Genomic DNA, 27,478 nt, shown 5'->3' on the forward strand with positions numbered 1-27,478 from the left:
AAGAAGTAAAAAAAAAATACCATTTTATAAAAAGGGTGAGAAAAACAGTGGGAAAATTACCTGTTTAGTTTGAGATTTAAAAAGAAAATGGTGTTTTGAATAATTCTGTCTATACTTAAATTTCTGTTGAAACGAATTTTATTTTCAGTCTTGCTAGTAAATTTATATTGAATTTTGAGAAGTTGATCCTATTTGTTTGACTTTCTATCTTAATGAATTCGTGATAACAATATAATATTAACAATTCATTATATTTGACTCTCTCCTAAATAATCTTATTTTATCCCCTAGCCCAAGTACATTCACAACTTACTGAAAGCAGTTGAAATTAGAAAAAAGGAACAAGAAAAAAGAATGGAAAAGAAAATACAGAGAGAACGAGAAATGGAAAAGGGAGAATTTGATGATAAAGAGGCATTTGTAACATCTGCTTATAAGAAAAAACTGCAAGAGAGAGCTGAAGAGGAAGAAAGGGAAAGAAGAGCTGCTGCACTTGAAGGTGAAATGAAAGAGGAGAAGGGTAGAAGGAGATAGAAATAGGAGAATCCTGCCCTGTGGTAGCCATTTGCTCGGTCACTGAACTTTTAGATTATAATGTTGTCATAATTTATGTATGTGAATACAGGGTACAAAGTATATGATGTTATATAGTATAAAATAGAAGATTTTAGGTAAAAACACAGTTGCACTCTTAGTAACTGTTATATCTATTCAACTTTCTAATTATATCTTATTTTGTTGCTTAAAACTACAATCATCACAAGTCATTGCCTTAGAAAATGATTTCAAATGTGAAAACATCTATTACAAGGTGTAACAGCACAGCATTTGTCAAAGGGAATATAAACTGAGATTTAAATCCTAGTTATATTTTCCTGAGATGAGAAAACTAACATCACCCAAGGAGCATTAACTAGGCATTTACAAAAAGAATAACATTAATTCAAGAAAGAACAAAGATGTGCAGAGGCCAAAAAGTATCTTAATGCTTTACTGCAGTGCTTTCTACTCATGGTCATTTCTCATGATCAGAGTAAAATAAGTAATTATAAACAGCTTATTTGTCGAGTGCTTACCAGCTTTAAATGGATGAAAACCACATGTGTAAGACTTGGGTGTGTTCATTTAGAGCACCACTCAGAACGAGATAGTAAATAAACAGGGCTACATTCCAGTAAAAATCTATTGATGAAAAAGGCACAGGCCAAATTTGGCCTTAGACTATATAGATCTAGAGACCAGTTTATACACTATGTTATATACTCTGTGCCTGTAAAACTGAACTACGTTTTGCCTTGTTGAATATATTTATCTCACTTTTGCTTTCATTCTCTTAGCACGTTTGGATGTAACCAAGCAGAGAGATCTCAGTGGATTTTATAGGCACCTATTAAATCAAGCAGTTGGTGAAGAGGAAGTACCTACATGCAGCTTTCGTGAAGCCAGGTGAGATGTGGCATATGGAGTATTTAGAAGAAAGATACTGCCCTTGAGTTCTGATGTGATCCTACGATCATTTAAACTCCCTGGAAGTAGAGGACTGTAGTATTGCATATTTTGTTGTCAGCCAAACCTGACCTAATTGAATGAAAAACTAGAGATTTACAGCTTTTTAATTAAACCTTTAGCTCAAGATATTTTTATTTTAGTAATTCTGCATGTTCATATAGTACATAAAAAGAAAAACGTATCTTTTCATAAATAGGACCTAGCCTTTGTAAAACATAAAGATTCACATAATCAGGGGCTTAGAAATGCATTATCCGCTATGTAGCCACTAGTTTCATGTGGCTCTTTAAATTAAATCTAAAATTTTGGTCACATCAGTCACATTTCAAGTACTCCGCACATTTGGCTACTGGCTACAATATTAGACAGCACAGATATGGACATTACCATTTCTGTAGACTTTTTTTTTCTGGCTATGCTATGCAGCTGGTGGAATCTTAATTCCCCACCAGGGTTGGAACCTGGATCTCAGCAATGAAAGCACTGAGTCATAACCACTGGACTACCAGGGAATTCCTCATTTCTTTTGGCATTCCTATTAGTACTGGTCTAGAAAGTAAGGGTTGGAGGAATTTTGAATAAAATTATAAGATATTATACATACTAAGTCGCTTCAGTCAAGTCTGACTCTTTGCGACCCCTTGGACTGTAGCCCATTAGGCTCCTCTGTCCTGGGAGCCTGGCAGTGGGATTCTGCAGGCAAGAATACTGGAATGGGTTGCCATTCCCTTCTCCAGGGGATCTTCCTGACCCAGGGGTTGAACCTGCATCTCTTATATCTCCTGCATTGGCAGGTGCGTTGTTGACCACTAATGCCACCTGGGAAGCCCATAAGATATAGGAATAGTGAAATTATCATGCTATAAATATATATATACATAAATATATTTGAAGGTAAAATTTGTTCTAAATTTGTATCTAAGGAAAGCAGTTCCTTGAGAACCATAGTTGTTGCTTTGTTTGTGTGATGAATAAGTGATAACTGAGAATGAATGTGTGAGTAATGTAAATAAATCAACCATGCTGATCAGCTGGGAAAATGCAGGTGTTGTAAACAGTGTTAATGTAACTGATCATAATAGCTGGATGGATTCACATGTTTCCATTTTGTTATAATAGATGCTGAGGTGTATAGCAGGAGGCTGATGCCTTTTCAGTCGTGAGAAGGATTATTTAGTGATATTTAGAATTAGATTTTGTCACCATTTTGTGGTGAAAAAAATTTATCTTCATCTTTTTCCAGGACTATTTTAAGTATTTTTTAGAAAGAAATAAAAATAAAAATTCATCAACGAGCCACAACTTGAACTTCTTGTTGAAAACTAATACTTATTCCAGAATATGCGTTTTCCTAATTATTTGTTGTCTGTTTGGCAAAAAGGAAGACCTTCCACAGACCCCTACCTGAAGGTTCTAGAAAACTTTCCACAGACCCCTACCTGAAGGTTCTAGTGGTCTATACAGAAGGGCTGATTTTTACTTTTTCATTTCTACCAGTATTGAAAATAATCTGAATGATTAGAATATACTAATGATAGATGTTTACCAGGTAAATCGACATCAGCACCTTTTTGAATTTGGGATAATCAGAAAGTATATACAGTTGTAAGTGTATTGACTTAAGTACTGATAAAAATTCCATGAATTTATTTATAGAATTACTTACTATTATTAATAATGTGGCATTTTGTGTTACATTATTTTTCTTAAGGTCTGAGATAAAAGAAGAGAAATCAAAAGGATATTCTGATGAAGTAAGTTCAGAGAGCAGAATACCTCCTGAGAACTGCATTCGCCAAACTGGTGTGAAAGTAGAGGAAAACCCAGATGCAGACAGTGACTTTGATGCTAAGAGCAGTGAGAATGATGAAATGGAGGGGGATAAAGGGAACTGCAGAAGGGAAAAGGGCACGGAGACTCTAAGCAGTCACTCCAAGCATCACAGGAATCCTGCCCGCTCACCGTCATCTAGTGAGGAAAGAGAACATGGCACCCAATGCCACACAAAAAGTTCCAGGTCAAGAGGCCATGAGAAAAGGGAAGATGAACACCAAGAGAGACCAGCCAGGGAGCAGGACAGCTACCACACTGACCGTGATTCTCGAAAAGAAAAAAGGGATTCCCATAGGCACAGAGAGTCCAGTCACAGAGATTCCCACTGGAAGAGGCATGAAGAAGAGAGACTGAGGGGAAGAGACGAGAGAGAAAGGAATGACAGAGAATGGAAAAGGGAGAAAGACAGGGAGAAATATCCCTCCAGAGAACAGGAAAGACACAGACAACGAAATAATTATGACCGACACAATGAGAAAGGATGCGAGAAGGAAGAGAAAAGCAAAGAAAAGGAAGAGCATGTGAAAGCAAGAAAAGAAAGATATGAAAATAGTGATAAATACAGAGATAGAGAAAAACGAGAAGTCAGTGTTGAATCTTCAGAAAGAAATCGAGACAGAAAGGAAAGCAGCCCAAATTCTAGGGCAAAGGATAGGTTTGTTAACCAGGAAAGAGCCAGTAAAATGAGAGACATGGAAAAGGACAAAGAAAGAAACCCAGAGAAACCCTCTAGTTCTGAAGCATCATTGGGAGCAAAACACAGAATCACAGAGGAATGCCAAGAGACAGGCAAAGAACAGGAGAGGCTGCACGAGACTGTGAACAAGTTTGCAAAGCGGAGCAATGAAGAAACTGTAACGTCAGCAAGAGACAGATACTTGGCCCGGCAAATGGCAAGGATTAATGCAAAGACATATATTGAGAAAGAAGATGATTGATGGCTGCCCCAGTAGAAAGACCTATGGAAGCACAGAAAATTACAGCTCCTGAAACATGCTGTGTGAACTCATAAAGAAGTGTGTTGAGTGGTTGGGAGGGTATTTTAAAATATATTTTCAAAATTCATTTTGGGTTTAGGTTAAGTCAGAAGTCAGTCCTTTTATCTTGAATGTTTAACTAAGTTAATATGTAATATTACTTATCAGTATGACATTCTTGGTTATATTCAAGTAACCTAAAGAGACTGCTAAATCCTCATAGGTAATATGAGGAAAATTGGCTCTACTATGACCATTAAAAAATAATTTAAACAACTCTTCTATTGTTGATTTTGTTGCAGGAGCTGTTTATTTTATAAATATTGTGTTTCAGATAATAATAATGTGGATTTGAATGGAGAATATCATTTTATGTCCTAAAATTTGTATTAAAGTATAAAATATAAATCACAGATCTTGTCTAAGCTTTTTAGCTCACAACATACCTCTCTTTTATAAAAATTGTGATACATTTGTACCATTTAATTGATGCTTATTTATTTATTTATTTATTTTTTTTTTTTGTCCACAACATCCTACATTTTTTTTTTTTTTTTTTTTTTTTATTTATTCTTCCAATTTTATTTTATTTTTAAACTTTACATAATTGTATTAGTTTTGCCAAATAAATTGATGCTTATTTAAAACTGTCACATTTAAAATGTCACTCGTGTCATGCCGTCATTCCTCTTTTGTGAAACCTTAGCAAGATATTAAATTAGTTATGTATATAAATGAGTTTTAGCTAAGGGTGAAAAGATGGAGATACCTTAAATAAAAAAAATTAGCTAAAGAACTGGGTAGCCTATTTATGAACATGTCTTGTTTAATACACTCTTAAAAATACAGTAGTTTATTACAGTTCCATATATAGAGGTTCTATACTAAGTCTTATCAGTGACAGTGACAAATACTGCAAAAGCATAGACTGAGTGTACACAGAGGGGTGCAGTACAGTGTAAATGGAAAATTTCAGGTGAGATCATGGAAGCCCATGAATGACAGGCTAAAAGTCTTCAGCTTTGGTGAAGAATTGAATTCCTTTGTTAGAGTTGTCATACTAGAGCACAGGGTAGCAGTTCTTGGTTAAATAATGATAATGAGTTATTTGGATCAGTATAAATAAGGGATTCATTATATGTATGGCTAGGTACGTGTTCTTTTAAATAGTTGAGGTCTAAAATAATGGACTTAAATTGTATGAGTTGGTAAACAACTGTTCTGTGATTCACTATCTTAATTTTCCTTCTCCCTCCACTTGTTTACTCTTGTTCCAGTACTGTTTATTTTGCCTTCTGTGGATGATGATTTTATTTTAATATTTCTTTAATTGATTTTTAAGGTGTTAATTTTTGCTATACAGCAAAGTGACTCAGTTGTATATACATTCTTTTTTGTATTCTTTTCCATTATGATTTATCCCAGAAGATTGGTTGTAGTTCCCTGTGCTGTACAATAGGACCTTGCTGTTTATCCATTCTAAGTGTAAAAATTTGCATCTACTAACCCAAACTCTCAGTCTATTCCTTTGCCTTCCCCCCACCCCTCGGAAACCAGAATCTGTTCTCTATGTCTGTGAGCCTGTTTCTGTTTTGTAGATGGGTTCATTTGTGCTGTATTTTAGATTCCACATGTAGGTGTATCATACGGTATTTGTGTTTCCCATGTTGTCGCAAATGGCGTTCTTTTTCATGGTTGAGTAGTATTCCATTGTGTATAGGTACCACATCTTCTTTATCCATTCATCTGTCAATGGACATTTAGGTTGTATCCACGTCTTGGATATTGTCTCTGGCTATTGTGAATAGTGTTGCTATGAACATAGGAGTGCATGTATCTTTTTGGGTTGTAGTTTTGTCCAGATACATGCTCAGGAGTGAGATTGCTGGACCATATGGTAATTCTGTTTTTCGTTTTCTGAGGAACCTCTATGCTGTTTTTCGTAGTGGCTGCAGCTACTTAACATTCCCACAAGCAGTGTAGAAGGATTCTGTTTTTTCCGCACACTCTCCAGCATTTGTTATTTGTAGACTTTTTAATGGTCACCATTCTGATTGGTATGAAATGATACCTCATTGTAGCTTTGATTTGCATTTCTCTCATAATCAGGGATGTTGAGAACCTTTTCATGTGCCTGTGACCATCTGTATGTTTTGTTTGGAAAACTCTCTAGGTTTTCTGCCCATTTTTCGATTGGGTTGTATGGGCTGTTTATGTATTTTGTACATTAAGCCCTTGTCAGTTGCATTATTTTCAAATATTTTCTCCCATTCCATAGGTTGTCTTTTCACTTTATGGTTTTCTTTGCTATGCAAATGTTTCTAAGTCTGATTAATTCCCATTTGTTTTTCTTTCTATTGCCTTGGGAGACTGACCTAAGAAAACATTGGTATGATTTATGTCAGAGAATGTTTAGCCTATGCTCTCTTCTAGGAGTTTTATATGGATGATGTTTTTAAAGATAGACATGCAAATAATGGGCTTCCCTTGTGGTTCAGCTGGTAAAGAATCCATCTGCAATGTGGGAGACCTGGATTCAATCCCTGGGTTGGGGAGATTCCCTGGAGAATGGAATGGCTACCCACCCCAGTATTCTGGCCTGGAGAATTCCATGGACTGTATAGTCCACAGGGTCTCAGAGTCAGATACGACTGAGTGACTTTCACTTTCATGCAAATAATCTTTGGCCTGCAATCAGAAAACCTAGGTATAAGGCCTGTTCTGGAACTTTTCAGCTGTGTGAACCTGGGCAAATCAGTTAATCACTCTGTACCTCACACTCCCTATCTACAAAACTGGGGAAATGACATCTGTCACATAGATCTGATGATCAAGTGACATGATACTTGTGAAAGTACTAGTTGCCTCAGTCGTGTCCAATTCTTTGCGACTCCATGACTTTAGCACACCAGATTCCTCTGTCCACAGAATTCTCCAGGCAAAAATACTGTAGTGGGTTGCCATTTCCTTTTCCAGGGAATCTTCCCAACCCAGGGATTGAACCCGGGTCTCCTGCATTGTGGGTAGATTCTTTACCATCTGAGCCACCAGGGAAACCTGGTATCTGTGAAAGTACATTATAAACTGAAGCTCTGCACAGATTATAATAATTCATTTTGCTTTACTGAAATTTAATATTTCTAATTCTAGGTACTTTTGATACTAAGTATTTGCAGATCACATGCAGTGATATTTTGGGGGATGTTTTGACAATACACAGTTAAGATTTTTCTTTTAACCTTAAGAGTTTGGAAGGGATTTTTGTTTCATTCTGTTTTTTTCTTCTTTTTAATGAGACAGTCTATTCATCATGATGTTAAGAGTTACTACAGTAGTAGTTAACAACAAAAGGCATTTACTGATGTCTTAAAATATAACTTGGAACATCTGTGACTAAATTGCATAAATGAGTACATGGGCATTTCATGCATCTTAAAGAGGGGACTCTTTATTTTGTATAAACAGGTTTAATTCTGTCACTGAAGTTTAAATGTTTCATGAAAAAAATAACATTGGACAATTTCATATAACCACAGTTGACAGAGGTGAATAGTAGAAAATATTTATTTATTCTTAGCTATAAATCATGTGGAAGAAGAAACTAAAGATGAGGAAAATGAAGTACCATTTATATAATTCAGTTAACTGTATATAGTCCAGAATTTGAAGCACCCCATTGATACTTTCAGGGCTTCCCTCATAGCTCAGTTGGTAAAGAATCTGCCCTGCAATGCAGGAGACCGGGGTTCGATCCCTGGGTTGGGAAGATCCCCTGGAGGAAGACATGGCAACCCACTCCAGTATTCTTGCCTGGAGAATTCCCAAGGACAGAGGAGCCCGGCAGGCTATACAGTCCATGGCGTTGCAAGAGTCGGACACAACTTAGCGACTAAATCGCTACCATTGATACGTTCAACACAAAGTATCCTGAAAATGTTTTTTGTGTTTTTTGTAAATCACTGTAGATCATGTAAATATGTAGATCATATTTAAATGTTACTGGAGAAATAACTGCAAATTCTTATTTTACATAAGTCCCTAATTTTATCCTTTAAACTTTGCATTTTTCATGTATCAGTTTTAAGATAAGGTATACTTCTAATATTAGAGTTCGAGTAAGAATCAAGTAACTTTTTTAAAAAATTAGCAAATATTCTTGTTTATGGAAATTTAGGTATTTGGGGCTTCCCTGGTGGCTCAGATGGTAAAGAATCTGCCTGCAGTGCAGGAAACCTGGGTTCAATCCCTGGGTTGGGAAGATCCCCTGGAGAGGGGAACAGCTACCCACTGCAGTATTCTGGCCTGGAGAATCTCATGGGCAGAGGAGCCTGGCAGGCTTCAGTCCATGGGAATGCAAAGAGTTGGACACAACTGACGTACTAACACTTTCACTTTCATTCATTCCTTTATTTTCAACATTTCTCAGAGAGATTTATTTGATGTATGTCACTTTCACTTCAGGCATTTTAAGCCTAGAGATGGGCTAGCTCCTCTTTCCTAAATATTTGTTTGAACTGTCAGTGTTTACAATTTGTTAGGTTATCTACTATAATTATAGTCTTCAGTTGTAGAACTGAAGGACTGAAATCACCTATTCTCTCTCCTAAATGATAAGGTTCTTAGTTTAGCAGACATAAAACTTTTCTGATGACGTGCTCCACCAGTGCACAGTGGTTCCAAAGTAGATTTGGCCAGGGAAGATAATCTCTTTTTGATAAGGAAGTAAAACTTGATTGGTGGTAGAGCAGTTTGGTATGGATATTATGAGGTGGTGTTAAGAGAAATACAAGCTTAAATTTCAATTGAAATATATTGTGAATCATTACAAAATTTGTTTCGATACACCTAATGTAGAAACAGTACTAAATGGATGTACTATGTACACATGCACTATGTACTTGTAACATGTACAAGTAACATGTAACATGTACTTTGTTACACAAGCAAAGACATACTTAAGATTCCATCTTTTCCATTGTAGTAAATGCCTATTAAAAAATTGAGAGGAGTATTATGTCATTCTAGGAGAGGAAATATTTCTTTAGAAATTTCTAGATCCCAGGAAGAGTAGAGAAAGTAAGTAGGTTTGTTTCTGCCCTCTAATGTAGTTATCTGAACTTTAAAACATTGTTCCATCATTGAAATTTAGAGACAGTTAACCAATGAGGGGGAAAGGTGATACTATAAAAATAACAAAAGATTTAGAGCTTTTGAAATAGTCCTTCCATGGAACTAAACAGGACACATTTTAATATATATCACTGGCTTATCTGTGATATTGGAGAAAAAAATTCAGAATGTTTCACCAGGAAATCTTTCTACAGTATAGGGATATACCTTGTCTTAATATTTGTTTTTTTCTTCAATATTTGGATTTATAAATTTCAGCCTCCAGCATACTTTGCAAGCACTTTCTAAATTTACCTTCCTAATTTATAGCCTTTTGTGTAACTCTCCTTGTAAGTAACAGGTGAGCTCCATGATGACTGAAGTATACAACTTCCTACTTGGCGTAGAACTGTTTTGTTTTCATTGGTTTATGGTGATGACAGATTGTAATAGTCTCTTTGAGGGATCTACTGCTCTTCCCAACTGTCTCTGACCAAAAAAATGGAGAAAATGCCTTCTGAATACTGCCTTATTTTAATGATATCTTAAGCACCAGCTGTTGATTTATGAGCCGAAAGACATGCTACGAAAGGAACCGGGCATGGATTGTACCATTGGATAGCTAATGATTGTCTTAAGATGCGTAAGAACAGCACAGTTAAGCTGCTGCATTCCGTGGTTTTAAGCTTTGCTTTGACGATGACCTCCAAATCAACTGTACAACAGATAGAACATACCAGGTCAGTCTTTCCTACTTTTCAGAGAGAACAGTTCTAATTCTAGGGGAATAGTCTCCCTTTTTAAGGAGATTTGGGGTGGATAAGTGGAACTTTGTACTTAAAATTTTGTTTGGTATTGGTGGCACCAAATTAACAAGCTGCATAAAAAGAGAGGATGGTGAGAGAGTGACTAATCTCACAGAATCACTTTGCCTTACTTTGAGATTCATTATTTGATTTGTCATTATATGATTTTGGAGCTAATACATTGATTGACTGGGTGGGTTTGTAGGGGTCTTTGCTTCCATCTCCAGATGGGGCAGCCAGGGCAGTGAATTTAGGTTACAAGTCATGCATTCCACACAACAAATGGAGTAAGTTTTAAATGGGTCTCAAGTTTTTTGGAATGGAGATAAATTGTTTGGACTCCATTACATATCAACATGTAGGAACAATCTCAGTCAACTGAATTGGCCTCCATTCTTTTGTTGTGTCTTGTCTGTTCCCTATTTCTTACTAGTAAATTACAGAAAAGAAATTAACTTCAGCACTTTACAGTTCATTCCATTTTTATTTTTTGCTTTTATGTAAATACTACATTAGATGTAAAAGGTCTTTAAAAGATTATTTTAAAGTTGGTCTACCAACTAAGTTTTCCTTAAAAAATATTCAGAGTAGTATTGATAAATAGGAATCAAGTAAATGCAGACTATATTGAAGAGAGATTTTGGATTTTTTTAAAGTCTAGTGACATTTGAAAATTTTCAAAACACCTGTATAACACCTGGCTTGACAAAACTCTTTGTTTGAAAAAGTGCTGTTTAAAAAATGGTATCTTTGGAAAACGTATAAGCGTGTGTGAGAGGGGGAGAATCCATATAAAGCAAGTTCTTAAAATTTGCAAAGCTATTTACCACCAAATACACTGCCACTTATATCACCTCTCTCCTTTCAGCACCCTAGAAAGCAAAGAGAATGGACATAAGGTAGCAAGAAGGAATGAAAAGGCAAAGATAAGGTAGGTCAATAAGAGTCATTTTAAATCCCCCTCCTCTTTTCCTCTGATAATTTGGGAAATTTCTCAGCAGCTGACATCTATGGGGAAAATACCCCACTGGGGAAAGCAGGGCATCAGAAATAGAAGGATGTAGTGGAATACAGGAAGGTGGCTGGGGATTATTGTTGGGGAAAGGAAGCCAAGGGAGAAAGATCTATAATTGGATGAAATTAGGCCTCTACTATAGGGATCTTCTTTCTGTAAGGTTGTTAGGACTGAATTAGATTCATGTAGAGGACTGATGTGATACGGGGCCAGAAGGTTGAGTCCTTTTATCATTGACTAGGCTTTACTGCCTTTAAGGTTTTGGTTAAGGAAATGTCACTACATGGTAAAATTTGCTTCTCTACCTATGCATCTGAGTGTCCCAAGCCACTGAAGTCACATTTACTAGATCTGTATTAAGGGTTTTATGTGGTTTTCCAATCAGCCTTATTTAGACTCAATCTTGAAAATTATCTGGAGGGCCCACTATCCTGATGGCCACCCAGGAAAAGTCAAGGAGTTGGGAGGAGGTTCACTTACCAGACTCTCTTAATTACTTTTGGATTGAGGATGACCTTGGTTTAGGTCAGGGTGTCAGACCTCTACACCCTCTGAGAATTAGATTTATCTGCTCTTCACAAAGCAAAATAACCTTAGTGGTCAAACTCAGTCATTTGAAGTAGACAGAGCTTAAACCAGATAGCCAACTGAACACTGAAGATGCATTTGTCAATATTCATCTTCAGAGTAGTTCACAGCCAAGCCACAGTGACTAATGAAATAGGCCAGATTAGCCTGTGGACTGTTACCCTGTATGTTTAGTAGAGAGAGACAGGAAGATGGCAGTGAAGTGCAGCAAATATTAAAGGCCAGCCCATAGAGGAAAGCATATGGGCTAAAGCAGTGTCCTTGGAATAGGTGGCAGAGCCTGTCATAGTCATTATACCCTTTAAATAATAACATACATACAAATTTCAGTAGGTGGAATTTGTTAATGTAAAAAAAAACTAGAGGAAATTCATATAGTTTGTAATGGGTAAGGATACACTGGAACAGTTGTACACACAGACACACATGCTCACACATACACATTATTTTTTCAATTTAGCTTCTTAAATCTTCCTCTCCTGATTCCACAGCAGCACACAGGTTACAGGGTTCTAATAGACTCCAGCTATAGGATTCTCTGCTACTCAGAAAACATATGGCTAGCAAGACAGTATCCCTGTTTTTTCCTACATGGTTTATGCAGTCATGAGCAGTTGAAATCTTTGGAAGCAAACGATATTAGATACTGATGATCATAAGAAGGAATGACATAGGAGACTTTCACAGACTTGATCCTAAACTAGTCCTAATGATGACATGGTGGTTTTCATACACAGCTTCACACATTCAAAGCAGTCCACTTTAGCTGCATCACAGAGTCTAACGTGGTAACATGTCCCGGAGATTTCACACAAAGTGACTGGAGGCCGAAAAAATCTGGGCACCGTAGTCTTTTGGGACTGTGTCTCTATGAAGAAGGCCCTTCCATTGATAGGCTTAGCCGGAAACTCATTGACTTAGAGGGAGAAGGCGATGTGTGACTTGTCAGGACTGGAGGAAGAGGTTATTGGGAAGCCATCTTCCTTTTGTTGATGTTTTACACAGCATTCAAGCGGATGTCCCCACAGGGAATTGCTGTCGGTGTTTCTGGCGTGATACCTTTAATAATACGCTGTTAGGAAGAAGATATGATGTTATAAATATTCTTGTAATTTAATGCTTAAAGTTTTTTTCAACATTAATATTAAAGGTTAAATAGCATTTAAATGGTGGTTAATAGTAAATTGGAATAGTTTTATTGACTTGTTAAGAAAGGAATCCTGGGGCTTCCCTGGCAGTCCAGCTTTCACTGCAGGGGGTGCAGGTTTGATCCCTGGTCGGGGAAGTTCTGCATGCCATGAGGTACAGCCAAAGAAAGAAATTTAAAAACGAAAGGAATCCCTAATTTGTTTGTTCTCAAATATGGGTAGAAATGCCATATAAAGGAACTATATAAAAGCATCTGTAAACTAAAAAGTCACTCTAACACTAATAGGAGAAAATGATGACCCTTGAATAGAACCAATGCTGGCCCATAACATGCCTTTGATGGTCTGGGAAAGGACATCCATTTCTCTGGATAGAGGAGGCTTCGTGTGGCCCACAGGGCTTGGGGAGCAGAATGAGCACTGGATTCTGGTTCCCCCCACCTCAGCCAGGCTCCTTGTGCCCTGCATACACATTACAGTCACAGTGGATAGTGCTCAGTCACTGGAACAGCCAAGATGTTACTGCCTTAATGAATTCACCTGTAGTTAGTTCATACAAGGGTGCAAATTATTACATAATTTTAAAAGATGTGCCCATTCAAATCATCATTGCTAAAGCAATCTCATTTTGACATAGTACTCATTACAGGGAAAAGACTGAGAATCTTTACCATAGAAACAGCTGGGGTGCATAGGAGCTTTTGGACAGATCTGAAATATGCTTGGGTTTGGGTATGAAATACACAGCCTGCCTTGTAAAACTTAGCATTAGGGTGACGTGAAACAGCTCAGAGATGTAGGGAGCACTGCAGAGGTTTAGGAAAGAAAATACTCAGTTGCTCAGTAAAATCTTTGATAGCCAAAAATCTGAACCTATGGTTAGCAAAGCAAAATTGGATCTGAAAGTATATTTTGATTTATTGATTTTAGGTGAGGCTCTGCTACTTGTCCTTTTATTTTGGATTGAAAAGTATGTGGTCCCCTTTAATCTTTTATTTCTTGGTTCTGGGAGTTATTCTTCTTTAAGGAGCAGGGCCTATGGAATTTTAAAAGTTCCCATTCTCATAGGTAATGAAATTCACAAAATTGTTCGTGTTGTGTTCCTGATGACCGTAATGAAACCTCACCCTGGGAATCCATTTAAAAAGGAGTTACTACAGTGCTCATCAGCTACCTGGACATGTCTGGTCACAGAAAGCAAATTTTCACAAACCGTTCTTTCTCAAAGATGAATCTGTAACCCATAACTGATAAAGGAGAATTAGGCCTTTTGAGAACTGGACACATCACTCTAACTAGTCTTCAGTGAAGCTATACTGTGCAGAGAGAGAAGAGCAGTCAGGCGTATGGCAGAAGCAAGACCCACAGAGAAAAGCACAAAAGGTTTTGTGCTGTAACCTCTACTTGCCCATTCTGCTGCCCTTCTTACTGCTTATTTCCCAAAAGGCCAGGTACACTTATTTCCCGTATTTGGGCAGCATTCCAGTTGCCAGACTATTACTGCTCTCAAAATTTTCCAGTCCCTGGCCTTCTGCAAGGTGATCATGCAAGCACTGGATCACTGTTACCATCTTCATGATTTTATTAGGGACCATATTCCCAGTGTCTTTCTGCAGGTCACTAAGGGCTTCTCTGACAGTCACCTAATCCAGGTGATGACTCCAACCTTGAGACCTCCAGGTTGCAGATGCCCGTGACAGGCTCTAAATTACAGGTGAGCAGGTGGTGACTTACTCCACAAACTCCAGCCTTGTATGTGGCTAGGGCCCAGAAGAGTTATGAAATTTACTTTACTCTTAGTCTTTTAAAAAAAAAAAAATACCAAAATGTCATATGAGTTCTCCCTCCCTCATATATAGAATGTTATAGACCATAAAGTCTGGTATTCACAAAAAAATTAATAGTCCCTTGGGGTGCTTGGCAAAAACATGCTTTATTCCTCTTAGAAACTAAGCATGCATATAGGCATGTTAAGGCTTTTCAGAAGTCCTGTTGTAAAGAGACCTGTTTAACTTTGCCTTAATCCAGCATTCTGCAAAATTATTTGACCATGTAACATTTCCCCAGCAGTAACACTTAATTGATATCCCATGGAACTACAGCTGCTTACAACACACTTTGGAAATGTTAATCCAGTTCAGTGAGCACGTGTTAAATATGAAGAAACTAAGGCCCAGAGAAGGTAAGTGACTTGCCATAGTCTTTTCCCTCCCAGGCCCCCTTGATTGGCTGTATCGTGATGCTTCCTAACCCACTGTTTCCCATCTGGTGGCCCTGCAGTCAGCCTTCTCTACTACTAACGGATCTGAGCTAATTGTACACCTTTGGGTAGCATTTCCTTGTGGCCAACGGGAATTTGCAAGAAAGATGACCAAGACTTGAGGTACAGTCTGTGACCAAAGAATACTGAAATGTATTGACCTGAATGCGCAACCCTGACCTTGGCCTCTGGGTTTGGTGAGCGGGGTCAGTGGGCTGTCATGACTGCCGTAAAAAACAGCCTGAAGGAGCAGACACAGTGGCTCTGGCCTGAACATATATTTCAGACAACACCAGAATCCACGGCCCTTTGGGAGAAATGAGGTTGTAATAGGGCTGTTCTGGGAGTAGGAAATTAGGAACTCCTTGCAGAGTTCTGTTCACTCTGCAGAATTCTGCAGAGTTCAGAATTCAGTTTTTCTATTTGCAAAAAGAAGCAATCTCAGTTCTCAGAAAAGAGGTGCTATGTAATTGCCTCAGGCTCTCACTTCATGTTTCTTGTGAAATGTTTTAGGTAGATGAGTGTGATAAACTCATATTTGAGTTTTGCCTCTAAGAGCCCACAGACTAGCCCAGCTCTGATCTCAGGTTGTTAGAGAGCACATCCCTCTAGCTTTCCCCCAAATACCACTTTTCACCTTTGAGCTCGCCTCTGGCAAAAGCACCCACCCACGGACTTCTATAAGCAGCCTCTTCTTCAGGCTCTCCTGCCACAGTACCCTCACTGTGGCATGAAACACAACCAAGCAAGTAACAACCCAGCATTTTCAATTTTGCTAACATTGCTGGGAATCCTGGTGGCCTGAACTACTAACTCTGACAGCGCAGGATGAAAAGTGACAACTCGTCTCCCTAACCTCTAGAGCCAATGTCTACATCCGCAAACCATTAGTACCCTGAGGACACAAAAGAGAAGCTGCACCTAAGAATGAAAGGGCATTGGACCAAAACCCAGAAGCCCTGGATTCTGAGCTTCCCTGTACTGTGCGTCCCTATACAAGTCACTGAAATAGGGAAACCGTGAGCATCAGCATTCCCAGATTCAGTATCTTTGCTAAGGATACCTGCCCATCTACCTCACGAAGTATTTTAATAACAAAGTAAGGTAATCTACATGAAGATACTTTAAAATATATACAATCTTATACAAATTGTAAGGTTCTGTTATTGAAATTTTTACAGCACACTATTCATTTACTGACACAAATCCTGCTATTATAGTGGCAGCTTTTTTTTTCCTCCAGTAACGTAAGCTAAAACTATGATATTATTGGGCTTCCCTAGTAGCTCAGATGGTAAAGCATCCACTTGCAATGCAGGAGACCTGGGTTTGATTCCTGCATCGGGAAGATCCCCTGGAGATGGGAATGGCAACCCACTCTAGTACTCTTGCCTAGAGAATCCCATGGACAGAGGAGCCTGGTGGGCTACAGTCCACGGGGTCTCAAAAAGTCGGACACGACTGAGCAACTAACACACACGCACATAATATTGTTGTAACATCCTTATTTAGTGATGATTTTTGAAATAGCCCTTATCACATTGCTGTTAGAAAAGTGACCACAGACATTTTCCACCATAATCTCTACTTAAGTGGATTTAAAGTAAATCCACTTAAATCAAATTTGTGTTATTGCTCCAGACACCACTGATCTGATGTCTGTGCTCAATGGAATGCAGGAGGCAAAGCAGTTTCCTAATATGTTTAGAATGCTATATACCAGGCTGTGCACTGTGGCGCATCCAGACAACAGCTCACTCATTCACCTTCATACTTGAGGCTTATGGGAGATGCCCTAAGATGACAGTGGCAGCTATCAGAGGCTACATAGTGATGTAGGTATATGATTATATAAGGCTGAGAGCCTCTTGGTGAATCCTTGCGGTGGACTTCTCTCCTTTGAATAGAGCATAAGAACCCTTTTCTTCCCAAACAATTACCAGTCCACACACACACTGACTAGCACATACCTCCTTAAGTGTCCCTGGAGTGACAATCAGCCGATAGGTTATATATGTGGGGATGCAGATGAAAGATGAGGTTCCTATGCAGTAACCCAGGATGATGCTCCACCGAGGATAATCATACTGGAAAAGTCGTAGCTGTGGTGGGCTCATCAAAAAACTGCAGATGATGAACTAAAACAGAAATGTCAAGAAACATTAAAAAATTTTCACAACACCCACACAGAGACCGTCCTGATACCACAGAAAGTGAAGTGAAGTGAAAGTGGCTCAGTTGTGTCTGACTCTGCAACCCCATGGACTGACTACGCAGTCCATGGAATTCCCCAGGCCAGAATACTGGAGTGGGTAGTCTTTCCCTTCTCCAAGGGATCTTCCCAACCCAGGGATTGAACCCAGGTCTCCCACATTGCAGGTGGGTTCTTTACCTGCTGAGCCACTGGAGAAGCCACCAATGCTAAAGGGAAGAAAATTTCAGGAAATTGCCTAAGGGTGAGATATGCTAGATTGATCTCTTGACACAAAGAAGTCACTAATTTCTGTGCCTCAACTGCAAACAAGGAAGTGCTTATCTTGATTTTTCCTCCCCAACCCCCACCTCAACCCCTACAGTAGGGATGCCAAGGCCTCAGAGAGTTATTGAGGGGAGATACAAAGGAGAAGAGACTGGCATCCATCAGGCATAGTTCAGGCCCCAGTTTGTCAGATGGTGGAGGAATAAACTGGGCAGCCTCTCCATGGCTCCTGCCAGTCCTAGGGCTTCATCTCTTTCTCTGCTTTGTTTTTATTTATCCCCCCCCCCCATTTCTCTGCTGATGTTTTTGGTGAGATGGAAGGCACCTACGTCCAGGAGACATAATAAGGTTCTCAAGACCTGGAGCGGATGCAGACTCCTGAGCACCTGTTTCTTCTCTCCTCTCTCTTTATATTAACCCCAAGCTAAGGACTAGGGTTTCAACAAGGCTGGCTCTGCCACGAGGCATCTTGACAACAAATGCCTGCCTGCCACTGGCCCGTGTAATGAAAGGAATAATGGAAGGAAACAGCAGCTTAATACACTTTTTACTTAAAAATTCAGTGAAGATTTCAACCAAGAAAAATTTCACGCTGCACTCCCAACACTCAGTTTATGAGTCTTCTTATTTCAGTTTGTTTTCCAGAGAGAGCGTAAATGCCAGTTTTTGCCTAGTAACCACTGTGCCGAAATTGTTATTGCTCTTGATTTAATTTTATCTTATTATTTCATAGTCATAAAGAAGACAGTAATGTAAATTATTTGTGTGGTTAAATGTCTATTTTTATCTTTTTTTTCTTTGTCCTCAGGTAATAAAAATGGGAAACTGTTAAACACACATCCATCTTCAGCACAGTAGTATTCCTAAGTCCAGGAAGAAGCTTTCAAAACGAGCCTTGCCATTCGCAAACCTTTTCCTCAGACAGACTCTCCTCAGCCCCAGCCCCAGCTACTAAGGAAGGTGATTTTGGAACAGGGAAACGTAGGGTCTGGTCAGGAGCTGTAACTTGTCTCATCTTGGTGTCAGGTGTGTGGAACCTCACACAGTCCAGGGAGGCTGCAGGCTCCCACTGTGGCCACCAAGTATTGCTCCAGACACCCCCACCTCCTCTTGCTCGTATACAGTATTTTCTTTTTCATAACTTAGCTTCAACGAAAAAGAATATTTTAAGTAAGCTGCTCGTTGTTTACCTAAAGCAGCCTTAAAAAGCCCAGAGCAAGGGATCTGTTAAGTAAACGGTGGAGGACAGATTTGCCTCCTCTTAATTGTGCCCTGAAGCACCTTTAGAAGAAGTGAGTATAGTGAACGTCACAGAAATTATAAGTCACGTGCCTGAACCCAGATCTGTACCTGGATTTTACTGGCACAGAAAATCATTGATTGTAGCCCAAGTGTTCACCCAGTTTGCCAGACCACCACAGAAATGAAAATACTAAAAGCATGGGGCCAGGACTAGAGTAAGGCATATGAGGTATTCACCTTGGATACAGCATTTAAGGGGGTGCCAAAATTCAGTAATCAAGAAATAATATTTTAGTGCAATACTTTAAAGAAACAAATTCTTGATAGGACCAGATGAGAGTGAGTGAGGTGAGACATGCCAAGTATATGGTCAGATCTTGTGTTTATTTAAAATGCTGGAATTTGTTCATCAGTAATTTTTTTTGCATTAGTTTTAATTTTTTTTTAATATTGCATAAAAACAGTATTTATTGGGACTTCCCTAGCTGTCCAGTGGTTAGGACTGTGCTTCCACTGCAGGGCACCTGAGTTCAATCTTTCTTTTTTTCAGGGAACTACGATCCCTCATGCTGCTTGGTGTGGTCAAAAAAATAATAATGATAATATTTATTGTGGCTACTAGGACTTACTGTGCTGCTCATGAAGGACCTGACAGGTGTCCTAGTAATTCTGTACTCATTTTCTTAAAGATGACCCCCGCCAGAGTTCTTTAGGCATAGATTTTGAGTCAGACGTAGAATTCATTTATTGTCAAATGAGAGTGCTCAGCTCCAAGGGTTGCCTGTTTGCCCAAAGATGGATAAGCGCCCTGCTAACATCCCAAGTGTGCTCTGAGGTAGCCTGGGGTAAAGTGACTCCGTGCACATCAGCAGGGATTACTCTCACTTCTTTCATTTATCTGTAACTCAATTTAGGGTGGAAGGAGCTTTTTGATCTTCTAGAGCGAGAGACAGTTCCTTCAGTCCAGCTTATTAGGCTATCTGGGCCATCCATTTCCTCAGAGGACATGGATACAGCTGTGCCTTCTTTCAAAACAACTCTTTCGCATTCTTTTTTACTTTCCCAGGGCAGCCCTTTATTTTTTGTGCTTTGTGTACCTGCATGTCTTGATATTCATCTGTAAGATGGCCAGCGTGCTCATTCTTGCTTCTGTTCTGCTTCATCTCTCTCTCTCTACCACAGAAGCCCTCCTTCACTTCCATTCCCTGGACACTGGAGATTTCCAAAACCAAAGCCAACTTTGCCCCAAGCAGCAGATACTCTCAGGACCAGGGGCTCTGGGATATGCTGTGGGCTCCAGTGTTCCTCTAGGTCTTGGCCTCGTAGTTCCTTTACCCTGTCATCTTGCTGTTGCTTTTTTGTATACTTAAAACACAATGTATTTTTAAGTCCAGAGATTTTAGCTGTTTTCAGTGAGAGGGTTGGTCTGGATCACTAGTCTGCCATTACTAGAAGCAGAAGTCTTGACATAAATGGGTTATTAATTTATATTATTACCAGTGCTTCTAGATAATCTACTTAAATCCTTTCATTTGTTTTTCAAAGGAAGGAGAGACACTGGATTAGTTCCCTGAGGAAAGAAGCCATGTCTGTTCGTTAGTTCACTTTCATATTCTCCACGCAGGGAAGGAATGGTGCTTGGGGCTGAGACTCAGGAAAGGCAAACAAGACCCTCACCCTGGGTGTAAAACTTTAGACCGAAAACCAAACTGAGACCTGAGTTTATCTTCCATTTCCTCATCGACTGCCTGTGTAGACGTTTGATCCAATATTGAAAACCAGGGATTGACGCTTTCAAGTATAATCATAGAAATGTCTGTTTCTCCCTTCAGTTCCGTGTTTGCTTCATATATCTTGGGGACTCTACTGTTTTGTGTGTGTAATTTATAATGATTTCATATTCATAATAAATTCACCCTTTTTCATTAAAAAAAAAACAGCAGTGGCTATAAGTTTAGCATAAAGTCTGGCCTGGCAATTCTTGCTCAATGAATGTTACATGTTATTATCATGGAGCAGGGAAGTGATGAAATAATGTGACAGAAGCCAGAAGAGTGGTTAACTTTCTAGGGATGGTGGTGAGTGAGTGAGGGTGAATCTTTTCTCTAGGGCCAGAGGAGAAGGGAGATGACAACTCACCAGGAGAAACAGAGGACTGATGGCTACCCAGCAGATCTTCCAGAACCATCCAGGGCTGAAACCAAGCATTTCCTTCACATCACTGCAGAACTGATTGATGCCTACAGTCATCCAAAAGAGGAGGAGATTGACTAAGAGAGAAAACAGACTGTCCTCCTAGCCCCTGACTCAGAGAGAGCAGCAACTCTGGAATTTCTCCATAGGAGGGGTTCAGGGACACCAGTCTGGCCTGAAAGTGGGATGGCAAACATGTCACAAAAATGCTTGTTATAGCAAGCAAAGCTCTTTCTACAGAGAGTGGGGGGACTGGTGGACATTTGGGCAGGGTCGTAAAGCCTCGTCTTGGTGCCCACACCACCCTTCCAGGATTTCACCATATATCTGATTTTATCCTTACTGTAGAAAAGGAAGTTGAACTTTGTCTAAAAATGTTGAACCCACTTGATAGAGACTGACTCTGACCATATGCTAGAAACTTTCAAGAGAAAATTCTAACCACACTATTGCTCATTCATATTGTCAGATCAAGATCAAGGTTCTTCTCTACAAAGTAACCGGCAGGAAAGTGAGAAGTGGGAACTCCGACTGGGGAGAGATGGAGAAGGGGAAGGAAGAGCGCTCTGTGGGTGCTTCCCTGAAAGTGCCCACAGGTCTGTAGCATCACAGACTTGGAACTTGGTTCTCTGAAGTGCTGAGGGGGTGGGGAGGACTTCTTTCAAACACACAAAAAAGTCCCCAAACCAGGCCCACGTATAACTCAAAACATGGGACCCCACCTTCTTCATGTTACGTGTAATGATGTACATGCAGCTGTTGTGCTATCATAGAAACTGGGAAAATAAATATATTCAGAATGAAGTAATCGCTTTTTGATTTTAAAGATCTGTGAACTTGGTTTTCTTCATTTCCACTGTGCCCTCCCGATCCTTGCCCATGGACTCTTGGGATCCCTGCCCAGGGACCCATGTCAGCTTACTCTGCACTCCTGGGGGTTTCACCCTTATCAGATTCCATCCCACAGCTGGGGGAAGGGGAATAAACTGGAGGTTTTACCAAGACACAGAATCCAAACAGAAACATTCTGGCCTCTTGCTTGGAAGATAAGCTCCTAAACTGTGTCTGTCAGATCTTAAGCAACCACTGTGGATAAGCTATAGGGAACCACTCAGCCTGTCCACTGAGTAAACATTTACTCAGAAAAAAAGTCTTCCCAGGAGCTTAGGCAATCTGTTGTACAGAGTCTGGAGGAAACAATGACCTGTTTCTGAAGAAGGCACACAGGAGGTGATGTCTTGTACACTGGCCTGCCTTTCTCTGACAAATCCAGCCCTTGTGTATTCTGGGGCCTACACAGGCTGGTGTAGGAAGGATATGGTGGAAGGAAGCATCTTACCGTAGAACCAAAACACAGCAACTGCTTCAATCAGGGCCACGGTGAGCACTGCAGGTCCCGTGGCGAACTCCTCCAACAGCTTCACCACATAGGCCCCGCCCTGGAAACGAGACCACCAACTTGGTTCAAGGCCCGCTGAGGCACTGCCTCCTCTTTTCAACAGAGACAAAAAGAACTTCTTAGGATAATCCTGCAAAGTTCTCACCTTGGATCGAATACAAATACCCCAGAGCCTGCCTCTTAGACTGGCTTTGGCAGGGTAGGCAAGATCTCATCCTATCAGACTCCTCTTCCAGCCCTACTGGTCACTCTCTTGTTTCCTCCCCACTCCAAAGCTTTAAAGACAAACTGAAAAGCACCTCTCGATCTACTTTCTTCAGTTTACTGAACACCTTCTGTGTACTCTACCCTGGAGAATCCTGGTCCCTAAAGACTGAATCTGGGAAACTTACAACACCGGACACTGGGCCCAGTGGTCATGGTTTTGCCTCTGTCCTGAATCACAAATCCCATGGGTCCTACACAGGTCCCCAAAGCCCTGCTGAAGCTCCAGTGCCATTTGAGTCATGGCCTAAAGGTAAGTTGATTTACAAAATCCGCCTTGAGTCAGGAGGATACAAGCCTGCCATGCCTGTAGGTACTGTCTGATGTACAGTTTTATAGTGTTTACCTCAGCTCCCCTCCCCCTCAAAAAGAAATCACTGGAGAAGGTCTGACTTCATCACCATTGCAACTTCTCTGGAGGAGACAACGTGACAAACCCAAGGTGCCAGCCTCCAGATATTCTGGGCAGTATTCCCAAGAAAGCAGCCATAAGGACTGGAAATAGACTGAAAAGGCAAGTCTTAGTTTTTCTCCAGATAAAAATCTAGTTGGACTTGCTGTAAAATGCTGAACCTCCAGCTCCATGCCCAAATTCTAGTGACAGATGCCGCCAAAAACAACTTTTCTCCTTCTCCGTGATGCCTAACTTCTTAACAGCAGTAACAGCCTCTCCCTCTTTGGTCCTAAAGCCAGGGCTCCCTGTGGGCTGGAAAGAAAGAGCTTCGTGCAGTGTCCCAATGCCCAATGAAAAGCTGACTCTTGGTTGGGGGTTGTACTCACGAAAGTCAAGGTGACCAGGGATCCAAAGAAGCAGGTAATGACCACGCCAAGCACAAACCACTCCCGGCGCTTGGCCCAGACATGTGGAAACTCATCTAGCACAGCTGTGATCACCCCCTCCAAGCCTGCAAACTGAATGGGGCACACAAACAGTCATCATGGAGACTTGGAGACAAATCTGCTACTTCCAGGACAGTGAAGAGAGGGAGAGGTTAAGATTGCCACGTGGCCTGTCAAGCTGATCATGACCAGTTCCCCCTCCTCGCTGGCCCTATCTCCATATTACCCCATCATTTAGATCGCTAAGGACACCAAGGAAAGAAAGTATAGCACATGGATAGGACTTCTTCCCATGAGGTCTCTCAGGGAGACTTTGGTTTTTCCAGAAACACCAACTCCAAGCTGAGACTCATTCCATATTAATGATATGAATGCTGGGCCACGGAGCACTGAGACATAAGAGGGACCTTGCCCTGGCCTTGAGGTGCTGCCAGTCTGGTCAAGGGACAGAGCACAATCACAGCAGTTCACATGTGCTGAGCTCTTGACCTTGCCTGGCACTTTACCCTCATTATTCCATGAATCAGGGGTCCCCAACCCCAGGCCATGCACTGGTACCAGCGTGTAGCCTGGGCCCCACAGCAGGAGGTGAGTAGTTGCCTTCCATTAAACCGGTCCCTTAGTGCCAAAAACGTTGGGATCTGCTGCCATTAATGACTGATGTACTACAGGGTAGTAAGCGCCCAAGTGAACAGGGGCTGGCGAAGCACCAGAGGGCAGCAGACAGCATGGCCTGGGGTGGCCAGCACGGGAGGGAGTGGGTACAGCTGCCTCTTCCTCTTCCTCCCCTTTCTCCTTTTCCTCCTCCTGCCTCCCCAGGGCTGGATTTCCCTCCCCATTCACTTGCCGTGCTGTCCAAGCCCAGGGTGATTAACATCAGGAAGAAGACGATGGCAAAGAATGTGGATGCTGGCATGTTGGCTATGGCTTCTGCGTATGTGATGAACAGGAGGCTGGGGCCTGAGACGGGGAGAGAGGAGGAGGTGGTCACCAAGACCTGCCCTACAGACATGTCTCGGGGGAAATGACCACACCAACAATTACGCCGCCTGTCATAAGACCTTACATGTGAAGCAGGCTTGGACATGTACCAAATGCCTCCTCGCACCCCACACCACCCTACCTGGCTATCCTGACATCCTGGGAGGCAGGAAGGGAATAGCATCCGCCTTGAAGAGAGTGTGTCCTCAACCAACGTGGAGAAAGGAAACAAACCTGAGACCCCAAGACTAGCAAATCTGTGTACACGAAGAAGAGTTTCTACTATATAATAAATTTGTGCTTTCCTCACCCCCCAACCAAGATCTCCAAAATTTTCACAGCACTTAGCTCTCTCTTTAGCTCCAGAACAGTAGAAAATGTTAAATTGATTTTAGAATAAAAGAGGTCTTAGAACAAAGCCTTCCAGCTATTTTGACTTTCTTGATGGTATGAGGAACATGTCCTCAACCTCCCATGGTCCAAATCAGGCACATTAGTTTGGGGCATGAGGCTGACGGGATCAGAGCACCACGTCAGGCCGAAGACAGACGTACGTTGGCAAGAAGCCCTGGGACTCCATCCACAAGATCCCATCACCTCTCTCAGCGTCTGTCAGTCTTTTTCCATGATAACTCACAGTAGAGTACAGTGACTGCATCATCTACGTTTCTTTTTCTGCAAAAGGAAATTCTAAGGACTGGTAATCATTTGTTTACTAGACTTGGACCCATCACAGGACCCAGACCCACTAGTTTTAAGAGCCATCATCCAAGTCATATTCTCAAGCCCACAGTGTATCAAGGCCTTAGTGCTGGGCCCCAAGGGAGCTGTCCCACCCCCACTATGGCCTGAACACATGGAAAGGGTTTAGATCTCTAAAACCTTTGAAAAACTTAAGAGGAACTATTAGAAATAATGCAAAAGTTAAGATATTTGTAAAGATCCAAAGAGCAGCAAAGCAGTTCAGTGGGAGCAAGTAACCCAAACAGAACCCAAGGTCCCTACCTGCATCTTTGGCCACCTCAGACACATCTTCTTTCCTCATCTCAGCCATATACCCCAGCACTGTGAAGATGACAAATCCTGAAACGAAGCTCGTCATGCAATTCACCGCACTGGTCACCAGGGCGTCTCTGGAGCAGAAAACCCAAGGGACTGAGACATTTCTAAGTCAGGAGTCTGAGGAGAATGTCTCCAGACTGACAAGGATGAACGGGTTGAGCTCACAGAGACTTCAAGACTGTCTCCTCCCAGGGTGCAGCCTCTTAGGTTGCATCGCCTCAAAGCACAAGCTGCTGTTATCACCATGCACGGCATGGGGAGAGCAGCAGGTCAGGAGTGGCTTCAAGAGAGATCCTATAAAGCAGCAGAGCACAGACTGCTGGATTTCAAACAAGCCTTGTTCTGAAACAGGGCCTGAGCTAGAGTGGGGGCCTTGGCCTCATGCTTGAGAAGATCTCAGATTTAGACTTTTGACATTATTTGTAAATGAGATTGTAAGAGTGCCACAAAGACATCCTGACACTTTTAAGAGAGAACCTTATCATAATACAACTTTAGGCTGATGTCCCAATGCAAGGGCACATTGCTTAGGATGCATGTAAACTCCTTTAAAAAAAATTCTGTAATTTTCCTATGAATAGCACAGTCAGATTACTGAACATCATCATCTGTGACAGACTGTTAAGACAAAATTAACTCTAAAGATGATGAGTGATATTTAAATCATAATTGGAACAATATTACCTGTTTTGTTACATTTCTGAAATGAGATTTTCATATAAATCATAGCATTCTGTGTTGGTCAGAACAGCACAATTGTTTGTGTGTGTGTGTGTATAACATATCACATCACAATTTTTCTTGCTAAATATTAACAGGTCAAATCTAAACATTTAATGTATGTTGCAATTTTTGTAAACCTGCTTCAGAATTTAATTTTCTTGAAAAAGAGAGAATCTCACAAAACAAAAGTCTGGGGCCTGTCTCATCTCCTGAGTGGCCTGGGTGAGGTTGTGTTCTGGGTGGCTGCTCTGGCCATGAGTGAATTGGTCAGGCACCTGTGGTACTCCTGAGGGTCAGAGTGTCAACATGGCCTGAGCCTGGCCACGTGTGAGGCCACCAATTTGATTGCCTTCCTCCAGGCTACTTATGTTCATTCTGCTTCCACGCTTTGCTTGGGGCAGCCCCAGATACTCACTGGTAACAGTTGTTGTGGAATTTGTTGTAGCTCGCAAAAGCCAGTAGGACCCCAAAGCCAGGGCCGAGAGAGAAGAAGATCTGGGCGGCTGCATCCACCCACACCTGTAATAGAGCAGAGGTGAAGTTCGGGGCCGAGACCCAGGCCATCGCTGGGCCAGCGCCCTTGTGCCTCGACGTGGCTATGTGCTGAGACAGAAAACAGGCTCTCAGAGTTCCCTGTAAGGATGGCCACATACCAAGTGCAGACAAATATGATTGCCTGTCATTGAGGCATAAACCAATGCAGTGGCCTCAAGTGTGCTTTGCATGCTTTGTTCCAGTTTAAAGCATCACTGCAGACTTAACCACTGAACCCACATTTTAGTTGTTCCTGTAGTCCTAGGACTAGCTTCAGTTAGTATAGACAGACAAATGCACACTGCTTTCCTCATTATCTTACCCCCGTCTCTAGGAGTTTCTGCCAGTTGGGTTTCAAATAGAAGAGAACTCCCCTCCAGGCTCCAGGGAGGGTGGCCCCCCTCACCAGCAGGATCAAAAGAATGATGTAAGGGAAGGTGGCTGTCACCCAAACCACCTGTAAGGAAGGAAACACAGGTTATCACCACATGAATGCTGGTGTCTTATTCTTAAAAA

The 27,478-nt window shown here is 41.0% G+C and overlaps 2 protein-coding genes and 1 long non-coding RNA gene across 6 annotated transcripts in view; 2 read left to right on the forward strand and 1 right to left on the reverse strand.

Moving 5' to 3' along the window:
• The window catches only part of NSRP1 (nuclear speckle splicing regulatory protein 1), a 45,632-nt gene extending 40,900 nt beyond the window's left edge, over nucleotides 1-4,732 (forward strand). The window contains exons 5-7 of the mRNA XM_061389521.1: nucleotides 292-499; nucleotides 1,338-1,446; nucleotides 3,221-4,732. Coding sequence (XP_061245505.1) covers nucleotides 292-499; nucleotides 1,338-1,446; nucleotides 3,221-4,280 — 1,377 coding nt within the window. The 3' untranslated portion in view covers nucleotides 4,281-4,732. The remainder of the gene's footprint in view (nucleotides 1-291; nucleotides 500-1,337; nucleotides 1,447-3,220) is intronic.
• Nucleotides 4,733-11,081: 6,349 nt separating this feature from the next.
• Nucleotides 11,082-21,963, forward strand: LOC133231346 (uncharacterized). 2 transcript variants are annotated; one of them, XR_009731119.1, is made up of 3 exons: nucleotides 11,082-11,165; nucleotides 15,053-15,167; nucleotides 18,533-21,963. It is a non-coding gene; the product is annotated as an uncharacterized LOC133231346 (long non-coding RNA). The 2 variants fall into 2 exon arrangements; XR_009731120.1 differs by having other exon boundaries at nucleotides 15,056-15,167.
• Nucleotides 12,203-27,478, reverse strand: part of SLC6A4 (solute carrier family 6 member 4) — a 34,519-nt gene continuing 19,243 nt past the window's right edge. For 2 of the 3 annotated variants that reach the window (XM_061389519.1, XM_061389520.1), the window contains exons 6-14: nucleotides 27,285-27,419; nucleotides 26,844-26,947; nucleotides 25,649-25,776; nucleotides 24,510-24,622; nucleotides 23,603-23,734; nucleotides 22,499-22,598; nucleotides 21,106-21,206; nucleotides 17,216-17,383; nucleotides 12,203-12,909 (exon numbers count right to left, since the gene is read on the reverse strand). In XM_061389519.1, coding sequence (XP_061245503.1) covers nucleotides 12,835-12,909; nucleotides 17,216-17,383; nucleotides 21,106-21,206; nucleotides 22,499-22,598; nucleotides 23,603-23,734; nucleotides 24,510-24,622; nucleotides 25,649-25,776; nucleotides 26,844-26,947; nucleotides 27,285-27,419 — 1,056 coding nt within the window. In that variant the 3' untranslated portion in view covers nucleotides 12,203-12,834. Of the gene's footprint in view, nucleotides 12,910-16,193; nucleotides 17,384-21,105; nucleotides 21,207-22,498; nucleotides 22,599-23,602; nucleotides 23,735-24,509; nucleotides 24,623-25,648; nucleotides 25,777-26,843; nucleotides 26,948-27,284; nucleotides 27,420-27,478 lie in introns of those variants that run through there. The other variant, XM_061389518.1, reaches the window with a different exon arrangement.

Source organism: Bos javanicus, chromosome 19, assembly GCF_032452875.1.
Source record: "Bos javanicus breed banteng chromosome 19, ARS-OSU_banteng_1.0, whole genome shotgun sequence".
In the NCBI taxonomy this organism is placed as follows: Eukaryota; Metazoa; Chordata; class Mammalia; order Artiodactyla; family Bovidae; genus Bos; species Bos javanicus.